Here is a 15,011-nt window from a genome sequence, read left to right as displayed (position 1 = left end):
AGGTAATATGCCCTTTCTTTTGGTATTGTGCTTTTGCTGAATAATCCCCCTATGAGTGAGATATTTTCACAAATTTTCTTGGAAGTGATTATATCGAAATGATGCCTTCAGCAAATTTGTAGCTCTTACTTTTGCGAATAACTTTACTGAAGACTTTAAATATCTATTTTGAATACTTTAAAAGTTATGGCTTGTTGTTTGTTGATTACTCTTTGTCGCCTATTTATTGTTCAATATAGTAATAATCCATTGAAATAAGCTAAACATTATTTCGATAAAACGAATTTTGTATTTCATTTTACTATCTACAACCGCTAGAAATAATCACCGAACACTTCCAAGTTGTCTGGAAGGAACTTGATAACTTATCAGTACAAAAATGTTCATTTGTGCGAACCTTCTGACTGCAATTTTTCTAACTTATAACCATCGGATCGATCTGAAACATATCGGAAAATGAAAAGCGAAATAAATAACTCCAAGCAACGGCGTAGCCAAGAGAAAGTTTTGGGGTTTAACACCATACAACCCCCCCCCCATCACAACCCATCAAACCCATCAAAAAAAAAAAAATATTGGATTGAAGTTGAAAATTTATTTATTTAATTCAATATTACAATAAAAATTATCTGATCCGTAGATTGATAACCTGTTGTTGTAAACATCATGAGGACTTTTGATAAATTGTCGGAATAGGGACCTCCTGATATGTAACTGATCTATTGGTCTTGATTTCACAGTTGTCTAATAGCATCAATATCAAATTCCTGCCTGAAAACATTCCAATAGAAAATTCCAGAGTTCTGTAATCAATCATAATCCTCAGATTTATTTCCAAATTCAGCTCGTTTTTGTAGAGATGTACTGTAATAAGGGTCTTTATTTAATAGGAAGCGAAGTTAAAATTGATTTAATGTCTATGAAACATAGAACTGCTCACCAAAAAAGTGCATAACTTTCAACATTTGCTAAAAATGTTGTTGTCTTTCTCATTCACTCTAAAATTCGTCAATCTAATCCCGACCCGGAGGACCGAAAGTCATATGCCAATCGATTGAGTTCGTCGAGATCGGAAAATGTCTGTGTGTATGTGTGTGTGTATGTGGAAAAAAATGTGACCTCTGTTTCTCAGAGATGGCTGGACCGATTTGCACAAAGTTAGTCTCAAATAAAAGGTACAACCTTCCCATCGGCTGCTATTGAATTTTTTATTGATTGGACTTCCGGTTCCGGGGTTATGAGTTGAAGAATGCAATCACACAGCAAATTCCCATATAAACTGAAATCAAAAATTTTCAAAATCAAATTGTATTTTTGATGCCAAATGACTTTAAAATGCATGAAACATTGAGATGTTTGACAAAAATTGACGTTTTTGGACTTTGGTACATTTTTGCCTTTCTCATATAGAAAGGTTATGCAATCACTCTAAAAATCGTCAATCATACTGGCCCGGAGGGAGTATGCAGTAAGGGGTTGCTACTTTAAAATTAAAACTAGTTTAAAATTTCTTAACAAGTTGAAAATTTTCGGCAAGACCTGGACCTCCCGGATTATTCTCCATGATCCGCCGCTGGTTTCAAGCGATGTTTCAATATCACATAGTATCTCAAGATCGTGGCTGTCGTTCCGTTGTACGTATGTGCAAATCGTACTGAACATGTAATATTCATTTCCACCATTGTATTGAACATAACCAGCCATGGAATCGTAGTATGGACAAATGAGACAAGCACAATTGCACCACTAGGTGGATTAAAACAGGTTTTTATTTTGGGAATGCGTCGAGTTAAGACGAAAACGTAATATGATTAATAACGAGGATAACACTTTCCGAATGTAGAGAGAAATTTATGAAAAATGACGATTTCCATTCGACTCTAGCAGGTTCTGATCGATTTTGAAGAGCATTTGATTTTTGTTGTATGACTAATTATATGTATAGGTCAAATGTTTAAAAACAGTAATTTAAGGTCAAGATAGCATCATTTTGAAACCGCCATTTTCGGAGGTTTAGTATCTTCAATGAGTTTTACAAACGTTAAACAGCGCATCATTTGATAAAATAATTTTGACGGTATATCGTCCAAGAAGTATTTATGGTGAATTTTCTCAGGTTAATATTCATGACTACAATAAAGTCTCAACAAATTCGCTAAAGATACGAACTCTGTTACTATTTTCTGAAAAAATAATTTTGCATAATTTTAAAACTTCAAAAATTACGGTTTCGGAATTATGCCGTTTGGACAGTATGATCGAACCGAATTTCTGGCTACGCCGCTGACTTCAAGTAAGTAGAAACAAAGTCGTTCTACACTCGTTCACAAGAAACTTCTTCGAATGCTGAATATCTATTATAATACATTGAAACCCCGATTTTATCAGCCAAATATGAACCTATCTTTGATGGGCTCTAGCAGACGAACAAGACTGAATTCGAGTAAATCCTTTCTTGAGCATGTTTTCCTTATCATGAAGATGGAAATATGCAAAAATAAAAAGTTCATCATAATCAGAAATAGTTATCAGACTACATCAAGGGACGGGAAGATTATTTTAACAGCTTCAGTTTATTATAAAGGAAAAAAATTGCCCGATTTAGTCAATGTCCCCATTTTGTCAGCCTAAAATACACCATGAGATTGATAAAAATGAGTCTTTATTGTATGTATTATTCACTGTGTTTCACATTAATAGATACATTTCATTTTTGGGGATTTTTTTATTGCATCGAACTACAACAATTTTTAGGTAGCTTTCAAGGGGTTGTTTTCTAGACTTCTTCCAAAATTTGGCGAACCTATTCCAATTCGTATATCAATTAATTGGTATACTTGAGGGTTTATATGTTGCAGATAGAGAAAATACTGAAATTTTCAGCTTTTTTCCTACACAATATTACGAAAGCTTATTAATACATTTTTCCTAATAAGTTTGTGAAAATTATAAACTATTTGAATTTTTTTAATAGTTTAATTTTTTATTTAACCGTGATTTTTAATAAATAGTGACCATCGCTTCACAACGTAGTCTATTTTTCATGGCTTGCGGTGAGCACGATCTCTCGAATTGCTGAGCTGAAAATTATGGAATAGAAATTAGTTTTTAGTATCCTTAACAGATTTAACTCGCCGCGCAGATAGCTCTGAATTAGACCCGCTGGTGCCCTAAGACGATTTCGCTAGATTTTCAGAGCACTGTGCTCCCAGTGCATTAACGCAAATGACGGAAGGAATCGAAAAGTTTCGTGAAAATGAAAATTCCCGTAATGGATTTTCCCAAACGCTTCGTTTTCGAGAGGTTTTTATTTGTTCTTTGGCATTAGGATTAGCGATAACAATTCAAATCAAGGATACTACTGGGAAGTCACCTTTAGAAAAAGTCGATGTCGAAGTAAAATTTGGAACTATGCACGCATGCACTTCAGAGATAACGTGATATCAGGAGCTGCGATTTCATTTCAACGCTTTTTTGTGAAAAGGGCCATACTTACAAATGTAAACATAAGGTTTTTTTCATACATGCGAATGAGGGCTTTGAAACGCAACAAATTAACCTAAAAATTTGATTCTACGGTATTGCTTTCTTAAACTACAGCAAAAAATACAACGGGCGAAACTGTATTTTTATTTGTTTATTTAAAGTTTCGCCCTCCACGCTCCATGCAAACAAACAGGGCGATACTTTTTTTGCTAGCAGTTTAGAGGCGAAACTGTTATTTTCGTATTTTTTAAGGATTATCAAGCTGATACCAGCTGTATATAGTAACAATGATCGCTATTGAAAAAACACGGACGAAATCGGTGGTGTAGAACGGTAGTTATTGTAAAAAAACGTAAGGGCGATACTTCAATGCTGATAGGTGGGACCGAAAAAGTAAACAATCGCCAAAGGGGCGATACTATCATTTTGTCAATTTCAATAGCAGAAACAAATTTTAATTATATAATTTCAAATATTTTATGAAGTTTTGGGTTTCGATCACTGAATCATGCAATCTAGGATGTAAAAAACACAATAGATCTTAAATAGAAAATAAAACCAAGTCTGGAAATATTCGCTGTTGATTTTCTTTGAATGGTATCACTGCTAGTATCGCCCTTTTCAAGAAAAAGCGTTAATTTCTTAGTTCTCAGTCGCGTTGGAAATTTGAGTAAAGTATAAACTTCAAATCGATTCAAAAAAAAAATTGATTTTTTTTGGCTCAGTACAATATATAATCCCTTTAGGAAAATTCAGTTTTCCCACCACAATTTAGATATTTTATTAACAGAGCATTAACAATAATTCTTTGGTATGTCTATTTTAAGGGCCATTTTTTCGCTTTCCCATTGATTTGGTTTAAGATTTCTAGCACTGATGTTGTCCTATGCTGATTTGAGCGATTCTCTGAGTCCTGCCAGTATCCCATGTAGTATGTGTTATCAAAAACATCGTGAAGAATCAAGTTCTAAATGTTCTCAATATAATATCCGAAGAGTTATAAGAAATGTCTCATCACACTGTTAGGTGGATTAAAAGCGTTTTTACATTTTAACGACATTCAATTAGCTAGAGATTACTGGGTAGGGAAAGTTATGAAAATTAGAGCCATAGTACTCAAGTGAGAGCAAGGATGTGAAGTAAACAGATCGGAAAACTAGAAGTGGCAGGGTCATTAGAACAGGCTTAATATCGTACGGGCTTAATCTTTGTCTTCTGTTAATGAGGGTCGAGCTTAGGCAGTATAACTACGAATCACCCGAGTTCACTAACATGTGTCCTGGTATCGATAGACGTGTCCATCTTTACCGTGACAACCGACCCTACCCAGTAATCTCTAGCTAATTGAATGTCGTTAAAATGTAAAAAAGAAAATTTCTTTTATTATGTACAAATGAAGCCTCAATTTTTCCCTCAAAACCCTTGAGAAGTGGCCAAACAGATTTAGAAACATTAAGAGAAAATTAAAACAAAATTGCGTATAATTGGACAACCAAAAGTAGTGGTGCCAGAAAAAAATGAATATTTTATCAATCGCCAGAGCATCAATCGGTTTTTGCTGAAAAACTTTTTTCTCAAGCGTCAGATTGTTTCGTGATTTTCGAGATTTTGTTTCTTTGTAAAATTTCTATAAAACCCACAAAACGATTTATTTTAGGAAATAATGGGCGACTTCTGGAGGAATTATTTGTGAAAGTTAATTTACCCATGCAAAATCCCATGTAAACTTTAAACAGTGGGCGCAAAAATATAGTTTCAGGGCAGTCTTCCCAAATGAACATCGAACACCATGTTCGCTCTAGTTCTGTGCTCATCCTACACCATCATTTCGTGTGCAAACTCGAACGCGCTAATGCGAACCAAAACACGAGCACATGTTCGTCTGCACAACCGAACCCCATGTACGTACGCGGTGTTCGTACACACAGGTTCTTGATACTAGTTTTCTCTTTCTCTCGCCCATCATCACTAGCATTGACTCATTCTGTTTTGTGTGTTGCCTTTCTTATGTACGCACACGGTGTACGTACACGGTGTTTAAACCTAAGTTTGCACCTCGTTCGCTTGGGTTCGGTGTTCGATGCGAACCTGTATACAAAGGCAAAGCATGTTTGAGGTTGAACGCGTGCACGAAATTTTGTACACGGGTGCAAACTTGGCGATGTTCATGGGAAGACTGTTTCAGGGATCAAGCTAAGAATTTGCAGTTGTTCTGGGACCCAAATGGCACCTAAAAAGTTACTCGGAGCTGGAATCTAATTTTTGTCCCACCCTAATAATCATGTCAGAATCTAATTTCCCAACTGCTAGCTTGATACATGCGAAAAGTATCAGTAACGAATTTGGTATATATTCATAACAAACTTGAATGAGGGCAATGATAAGCCATTTAATATCATCGATATATGCGAGATTTAACTAAATACCCCTTAACCGTGTAGGAAGAAGTATCCTGTCTATGTACCGCCCGGGAAGTTGAGATTGATGGTGTAGTCTCCAACAGGGGCCTTAAATGCGAAGTATGGTATTCGCTCCTTCAAGAACCCTTTGCTTCGGTCAGTGAAAATTCTGATTCGCAAGCAATTGCGTTCACCAAAAAATCAAGGAGTATGTGAAAACAACTTATCTTCTATCAGCCCCATTTCGAACCTTTTGCTGAATCTGCTCGTCCAAACATTGATTTTTTGGGCGGGGCTAGTCAACCTGTTCGTCTCTTTGAGCCGCGAGGCATGAACTGCCGTTGTTGCAAACAATTGGGCCTACAGCGACTTATTGTAGCAACAAGGCTCGCGTGTCCCTTGAAGGGTGCTGTTACAAAACCAAATTAAGTGGTACCTGGTCTCGGTAATCTTAGAATCTAGCAGGAATTCCCTCATGTGACATCAAAAACTCCAAGTATCCCTTCATTTTCCCCCAGGTTTTACACAATGCATTTGCATTACGATTAAAAGTCAGACGACGTCGGTACCCGACGCGAAAAACCGTTAACAGTCTCCTACTTCGTGGTGGGCAGAAATTGCTTAGAATTATATGCGAAAAGGACTTTTGAATGTCGGATTGCCCGAATGGTTTCTAATATACCCGACGCTACAAATGCAAATGAAAAACTTGATGAAAACTGAAAAACGCGGTTATTGGCACCGGTCCGTCGATGGATCAACAGACAGATCATCAGAGAAACAATATTTCATCTGGTGGCTAGATCGACCAATGTTTAATCATTCCACCCTTTTTTCAACTACTTACTACGTCAGCTAGTTTAATGCGGGTGAGGTGGAGATGAACTCAAGCCACAATTAGTAAAAATATCTTAGTAACCATATTAATTAGTATCACTTTTATAATTTGAATATATCATATTAAAAGTTTAATTTTATCAATATGTTGATTTAAACAGAGTCAAAGCGGCAGTTGTATGAAATTATTGTCAACATTTCTAAAAATTATGACCCATTTGTACCTATTAGAATTTAAATTTAAAGGGTTTCCTTTAGGAAATAACGACGAATTTTATTAGAAATATTCTGTTAATAAATTATTTTTGGCTGTTCGTCTTACCAAACAAACCCTTGATTTAGAGTCAAATTGTCAACTTAAAATTAAAGATCTCTTTGTTTTTAACCTAATATTAACAAAACTCCAATAGAACTAAAATTTCATTGTTATAAAAGTGCTGACAATAGCTTAAAACGCTCGGAAAAAGCATTCAAAATTGAGGGTCTTGGGCCCAGTTTCCTTACAATTTTTCTCATCTTAGGCCCAGTTTCCTTATAACGTTTCAATTTTTACACTGTGCTACACCGGTATAGTGTACTATAAGAGGTAGATTGAAATGCAATAGAATTTACTACACCGGTGTAGTGTAATGTCAAAAACTAAAATTACATCTTTACTTATTTTGGATTACTCTTCCATTATCACCTGCAGTCGTCTGTCGGGCGAATTGAGTGATGCCGTTTCGGAGCACACGTTAACAAAGCGTAAGCTCGCCGAATGTCAGCAGGAGGTAGAGCGGATGAAGTCACAATTACGCGAGTACGTTCAGGAAATTCAGCGTGCAGAGGACTTGTTGTGTATCAAGGTAATTAGATTTTTGCATATTAAGTATGGAATTGACTCGATATACACTCTATCTAATAATAACCACAAGATGACGGAGCTAGTTGGTGTAACGGAATAACGAGCGCTGAAGCTTGTACCTTGTTGGCACCTTGTTTTCAAATAAATAAATGGAAAACAAATTAATTTTTAGTCTTGATGTGTTGTCCCAAAACTTGCAGGAAAAAGAACGCGAGGAAATGCTGGAGCATTATAAATCACTTTCCGATGGGGTCAACATGCTGGAAGTTAGCAATCACACGTTGGAAGTTGAAAGTGCAGAAGCCAAGTGAGTGTCTATTTCTTATCTAACTGAGTAGCACCTAATATCAATTTTCTCCCATGTGTCTCAGCTAGATGCACTGTTTTCTACTTTGCACTTTAGTGCCATAAATTAGAACATAACTGGAATTAACTTTTGCCCCCGGTTGTAATATCCTTGCTATTTTCCTATTCTCTCTCACTTGCTCTCTCTCTTCTGTCTGGATTTGTTCTTAATCCGCCCTCTTTGCAACCTTAATGCATGTGCATGGTCGACCCGTTTGTGTGTATGTGCGGAAAACCACCCTCATAACACACGGTCACTTACTATGTCTGTAGGTATAAATATAGCTATAGAAGATAATTAGTTTTTCCAACGTTTATTGTTTTATTGCCAATTTATTTTTATACTCATACTCTTTTCCGTATCAATTTCCCGATTGAACTCGACGGTGTGGTTGACGGACAAAAAACGAAATCGGATTTCCTGTGGGAACCCTATATCGTTGCTTGTAATATGCAGAAAACTGTTACAGGAAGCGGAAGATCGAGTCAGCAGACTGCAGGAGCAGGTTGAACTTCGCCAGTCGGAAATAAGAACGTACGAGCGTCAGATTAATGACCTGTCAGCAAGCATAATTTCGCTCGAAGAGGAAATTGAATGCATTAAAGAAGAAAACGCCAATCTTCGGCAAGATTTGGAAGCTACTAAAGACCTCTGTAGTAAGCTGGATCTCCAGAAGGATAGATTGAAGGAAGAGCTAAATGAACACTCAACTATACGTGAGCAGTTGAACAAGGAAAACGACACGCTAAAACGGCAACTCTCGCTGGCTAAAACTGGCGACAAGGCGGCCGTGGATGGACTACAAGAATTGCTAGCTGCCAGTCGATCAGAAGTCGAACAACAGAGAATAATAACCGGTCAATTGAATAAGGAGGTAAATTCTCTGAAGGCACGGGTGGAAGAATTAACTAAAAAACTAACCATAGAACGAGACAATTCAAAGAGAAATGAAGCGCTGGCGAATGAGTACAGTGTTCAACTGCAAGAGTTGAGACGAATGATTACCGATGACCGATTTGCACAGGTGCAATCAAGGGAGGATGATGACTATAATAGGTATTCTACTTTTTAAGGATTTTTATGTCCACTGCCACTTTAGATGTACTAAATTTTAATTTAGGAATCAATAGTTTAACATCTCATTAAAGCTCATGAATAAATTTTGTATCATTAGAATGAAGATCTATTTGGACACTGCTGAAACCGGTTTGAAGCTTGATAATGTGTTGAAGCTAGATGAAAGTCATTCTTCAGAATTTCTTTCTAATTCAATAATATCCGAAATTCCTGAACCACTCGAGCCTCTTGCTTTGGCATTAAATTGTTTAGATGTTCGGAATGAAAACCTGTCCATCCCAAGGACAATTTGCAGTGAGTCTTACCTTAACATTGTAGAGCGGATTGTACAAAAAGGTCAAACGGGTTTCTCCGAGCCCGAGACTCTTGAAATACTGGATAGATATCAGATACGTTCCCGAGGATCCCAATTTGCGAAAAGAGACAGTTCGGTTATAAATACCGTTGAAGAGAAGTCACATGAGCCAATGAACAATCAGTTCACCGACGGAGCTGGACTTATAATCACTGAGAAAAGTTCGGAAGAGAAGAGGAAAAACGTTGGATTGCCAAATCGATCTGAGTTGGTTGAATCGCATCTAGAACAAACAAATAGTGGATCTGATACATCGTATGTTACAAGCAATTCGTTTGAACATAGTAAAAGTCAAGGGAATTTGAATAACAAGACCAACTATTCTGAAGAAAAAATGAGTAGTACAACTTGTCAAAAGATACCTATCATTAAGGTGGAAGATGAAACCTCCAATTTGCTGAATGAGAAAAAGAAGCTAGTTGAGAATAAAACAACCCAACGTTCGACAAGTAAGACGAATCTCTTAAGTGTATTAATTACTCCTTATGTAAGATTTGTGTATTGATGTGACGTTTTTCGTGGTTCCAGAACAACCTAAAGCACCCAAGGGATGGAGAATTTCGCAATATGCTAGGAAGGAAAGTTCCTCCAAACCTTCTCAAGTGTCTAGCAGCACCAGCGAAAGAGATTCTTTGAAAAGTAAGTTTGCACACTAAAGCCGCTTAATTTTTTTCGAAGTAGTTATGGACGATGTCTCGTGGATTGCTAAGCCAACTAAGCAAAATTTAGAATTGTAATCGTGTAACGGTGTGCAACCCTCGCGTAACTACATGAGTTCAAATCGGTGCGCCCGTTCCTTTTTACATTAATTGTGAAATCGTCCAAGTGTGTATATGACTTTTATCCACTCATAACTATCGGATAGCATTGTTGACACGGTGTCTCTGGTAGAACAATATTTATACAAAAAAATCAGTATCGCTAAAGTACTCACTAATCGAAAGCTTAGATACTTCTCTTTCATCTGAGACTAAATTTGAAATGTTCTATCGGGGGGTCTAGAACAATTTTTTTTAAAACATTTTGATGATTATTTTTGAAGACTGCGTTTCAATGAATAGCTTTCAGAAGATATCTCACTTTTATGGGGATGAATCTTTAGACATTCAGTATTAGAAGGAGGTATTTGTTACGTTGATACATACCTCCGACGACACCAATGACCGATATTTAGCCAATTTCGCGATAATTCACATTTTATATATGAAAAATATCTTAACGCGGTATATTTTTTGTGTCTGTCAGAACAGTATTACCACAAACAAATCAATATCACTGATGTACTCACTATCCGAAAACTTGCTTCTCTTTTAAACACGCTCTCTTGCTGCTCTTGATGGCCTTGTTAAGGGCCGATTTCGCAGTACGAAACACTTCGCGGCGATCCACTCTAACCTCCGCAGTGCGAGCTCGCTGCATCCTACGTCTAGCTTGTAGGCAAGCTGATCGTAGGGCTGCGATCTCTGCACTCCACCAATACACCGAACGCCTGCCATTTCTTGGAAGGGTTTTCTTTGGCATAGTGGCGTCGCACGCTCGTGATAGGACAGCTACCAGTGCATCCCCGTTTAGACTGTCGGTGTTGGCTTCCAGTTCCAGGGCCGCGGTGAAGTGATTGGTCTTCCACCTGCGTACCTGACAGGGATTACTCGCCCTCGGATGCTGCACACCATAGTTGATCCTGAAGCGTATTGCTAGGTGATCATTATGGGTGTAGCCCTCATCTACCCTCCAGTCCATGTCTGGAACCAGACTCGGACTGGCAAACGTTACGTCAATCCACGACTCGACCCCATTCCTACGGAACCATCATTGACTAGCACTGCATCGAGTTTCGCAAGCGCCTCCAGAAGCGCTTGGCCCCTACTATTTGTACAGCGGCTGCCCCACTCCACTGCCCAAGCGTTGAAGTCACCCGCTATGACAAACGGCTTCCGACCCACCATGTCAGACGAAAGTCTATCGATCACCTGGTTGAACTGTTCTATTGGCCACATAGGTGGGGCATAGCAGCTACAATAGAACACACCATTGATCTTGGCAATCGCGACACCCTCCGCAGAGGAGTGTACTACCTCCTGATCCGGGAGCCGTCCCGTTGTACAGATTGCCGCCATCCTAGACCCGTCCGCCACCCAGTTGCCCTTATCGGCAGGGACGTTGTACGGGTCGGATAGGAGGGCGACATCTGTGCTCGACTCCGATATCGACTGCCACAGCAGCTGCTGAGCGGGTGCGCAGTGGTTAAGATTCAGCTGTGTGACGTATGCTATTGCTTCCTCTTTTCGGCCTCCCCGAAGGGACACGCAGGTCCGCCCATAACATGGTTGCGGCCCTGCTTCTTACTAGCGCAGATAAGACACTTGGGTGCCCTCTCGCATTTCAGCGCCTTGTGTCCCTCCTCGCCGCAGCGACGACACAACTTGCTCCTGTCTGGGCCCTTACAGTCGTATGACTTGTGGCCTGGCTCCAGACACCGGTCCACTGAAGGCGGCTGGGGTATGCTAACTGGGCATATCCCATCCCTTTATCGGTCACTTTTTTTGGCTTCCACGATCGGTAGCTTGAAGTAAGGTACCTGCGTGCCAAGCATCCGCTTCCTGATACGTACAGAGGTCCGATCAATCTCAACGCCGCACTACTCCTTAACGGCCGAGACGACGTCCTCTGCGTTTGTGATCTCGTCCAGTTGCTTACACTGGAGAGTCATTTCCGCTCCCAACGACCCCACCTGAGCGCCAACCTCCTATATGTCACTCCGCTGGATTGTGCACCACGCTTCAGCACCAAGATCATTTCGCCATCTTTGGTCAGACGCACATCCTGTCCTAAATTCGAGAGGCTTTCGGCCGCCCGCATCGATTTTAGGATCTCAGCGTAGCTACCCTCGTTGGTTTTCACCAACAGCCGATAGCGCCGGCTGGCTGGTGCCAGGATGCTCCACGTTTTGCGCCCGATTGGCGACTTTCGCCTTTTTAGGCTGAGAAGTCGCCTTCTCGGGTCGCCGCCCTGCGGAATCCTTCGCACCCGGATCCGCACCTTCCAAACGACGTTTGGCCTTATTGGTTGCACGTCGTTTGGCGTTGCCCCGCGCGCCTACGCCAGGCCTAGGCCGCTTCGCGGTCTTGCCCTCCATCAAGCATTATGTGGCCGATAAAGCGAAATCTATCGTCTCCTGCGCCATCGTCGCTCCGCCGTGGAAGGAGAAGGCCTCGGTTTGGATACCTCTATCGGCCTTCTCTCTTCCCGGCAACCTCCCCATGTAGGCTTCTTGTTCTTGTCTTGCGACTCGAACAGCCTGGCGGACCACTTGCTGATGTTGTTTTTACCGCTTGTGAACTCAATAATGCTATTCAGCTGCTTGACCACCTCCTGCATCGCGGGTAGTGGTCCGCCAAGCGTGCTGGTAGTATTATCTCCTACGACACTCATTGCTCCCTCAGTGCTGTTGTTTACAGCCACCGTCGCTTCATTGTCAACCCCTGTCGGGGGAGACCTCGCCAGACCCCCTTTAGCAAAGGGGTTCAGCGCCGTAATAATTTCCTCCTCATTGCACCCTTTTTTATTATTTCTAAATTGACTCATATTAAATCCCACGAGTTGCGCGAGAAAATAGGTCCGCCACACCAGAGCTCCGCATTAACGTGGTAAGAGACGCTTACTGTGGGGGGTGCCCAGGTACCCCACAGGCTCCGTTAACGATCGGGCATCTTTTTCACCGCCCCCCCCCCCCCCCCGATCATTCATCCCTCGGCACGGGTCGCTTCACGCCTTGGAATTGGGGTTATCCCGTTTGGTGGGCACATATCACAGGAACGGGAGATCCGTAGCGCTATTGTATACCGGCCACTACGCGGCCCCCCTTCCCTGTCAGCATACGACCATAGTCCCAATGAGTTGGCTACCCGAACCTATGGCTACTCGTATCCCAGCCGGCGCCGCCTGGAGGTACAGATAGGAGTTCCTGGGCAAGAGGCTAAGGACCACTGTGGCTAACCACCGGGTCTATATTGTGCATTGCCCAGGCATTTTACCAGAAATTTGCTAGAAAAAATTCGTCTATGTGTGGAATTTTAAAACGTGTTAGTAGCTTCGTTCCACGAAAGGGTTTGCTTATGTTCTACTTTGCTCACATTCACTCTCAGCTAAACTATCTAATTATTGCATGGGGTCGAGCCTGTAAATCAAAACTTAAAAAACTGCAAATTTTACAAAACCGATGTATTAAAATAATATATAACTAACCTTTTCTGTTTTCATCGGTAAGGTTATTCACAGATTTTCCTCATAAAATCCTACCTATTCAAGGCATGTGTGAAGAGCAGACATTGCTTTTGATGCACAATGTGCTACACAACCCAACAAGTATCCACAACTTAATTATAAACGTAATACCTCGGTTGTACAACACCAGGCAAATTAATCATCTCTCACGACCTCACATATATTCAAACTTTGGCCAGAAACGATTTTCTTTCATAAGCCCTGCAAAATATAACAACCTACCTAGAGATTTACAGATCATAACTAACCGTTTATCATTTAAATCTAACATTAAAATTTACTTACAAACCCAAATACCTCAACTATTAATTTAAATTTTCTTATGTTGTCATCTAACCATTAATTTAAATTGTCTTATGTTGTCATCTAACCATTAAATTAAATTGTCTTATGTCGTCATATAACTTTTTAATTATTAATTTAAATTTAATTATTTCATAGTAAAAATTATGTAATTTTTTATATTCATTTTTTTTTCTTATCTGTATTTGTGCTTCTTTAAAAGGATGCCGTATCCACTAGAAGCACATTATTTGTTTTGTCAGTAATATTCTCTCTCTTTATGTTGATTTAAAATAAAAATATTCTCAGCCATCTTAAATGTAATATTTATAAATCTAGTAAGATTTCGCGTTAACTATGGCTGATAATTGAGTGTCCATTACCAGGAGGCTCAACATTGAGCTTTTTGGTGTGGGGGAGAGCGGAGGCTCACTCAAAAAGAAAAAAAAAACAATAAAAAAATTGTCGTAGGATAACATTGAATATCCACTTTACCCCAAATCATGTCTTTACTGTCCCTACATGCAGAATATTTATACAGAGCTTAGCGCCCTGATCGCCAATTTTCATTTCATTATGTATATGCTTTGTGATGTTCTGAGCGGAAAAAACACATCGACATAGAGAGAGAATAATGCAGGCAAATATAACGCTAGGTACATCGAAATAGGGAGATATCGAGATAGAGAAAATATCGACGTAGAGGAGTTTTTATACGTGCGATCTGAAGGGACCTACGAAATAATCGAGATAGAGAAAAATATCGAGATAGAGAATATCGACATAGAGAGAGTTAACTGTATTCGAAAATTCCGCGCACACACACGCACTAAACAGAAAAATCTTTGAAATTTTGTTTTATGGAAGCGTTTACGTGAGATTTTTATTTTTTCTGTTCTCGGAGCTGTTTGGTTTTTTTTTTGTTTTAATGTTTAATTAGTACTAAACGATGTCGTCAATTTTCTCTACCATTATTTCAGAGAGCGAGTAAAGGCGCTATAACCTTGTTAGCCACGTCACTTCCAACGATTTATCAAACCCGCATCAAATTGAAACGGTCGGTACGGTTGTCCACGTTTCTTTCTTACTCAAAGTTCAAAA

General features: G+C 39.6%; 1 protein-coding gene across 1 annotated transcript in view; it reads left to right on the top strand.

The window, feature by feature from the left end:
- The window catches only part of LOC131691287 (centrosomal protein of 135 kDa), a 120,774-nt gene that overhangs the window by 101,780 nt on the left and 3,983 nt on the right, over nucleotides 1-15,011 (top strand). The window contains exons 7-11 of the mRNA XM_058977574.1: nucleotides 7,414-7,567; nucleotides 7,767-7,873; nucleotides 8,369-8,968; nucleotides 9,087-9,793; nucleotides 9,873-9,983. Coding sequence (XP_058833557.1) covers nucleotides 7,414-7,567; nucleotides 7,767-7,873; nucleotides 8,369-8,968; nucleotides 9,087-9,793; nucleotides 9,873-9,983 — 1,679 coding nt within the window. The remainder of the gene's footprint in view (nucleotides 1-7,413; nucleotides 7,568-7,766; nucleotides 7,874-8,368; nucleotides 8,969-9,086; nucleotides 9,794-9,872; nucleotides 9,984-15,011) is intronic.

The sequence above is a fragment of the Topomyia yanbarensis genome, chromosome 3 (assembly GCF_030247195.1).
Source record: "Topomyia yanbarensis strain Yona2022 chromosome 3, ASM3024719v1, whole genome shotgun sequence".
Lineage (NCBI taxonomy): Eukaryota > Metazoa > Arthropoda > Insecta > Diptera > Culicidae > Topomyia > Topomyia yanbarensis.
This window is presented reverse-complemented; position numbering and strand designations above follow the sequence as displayed.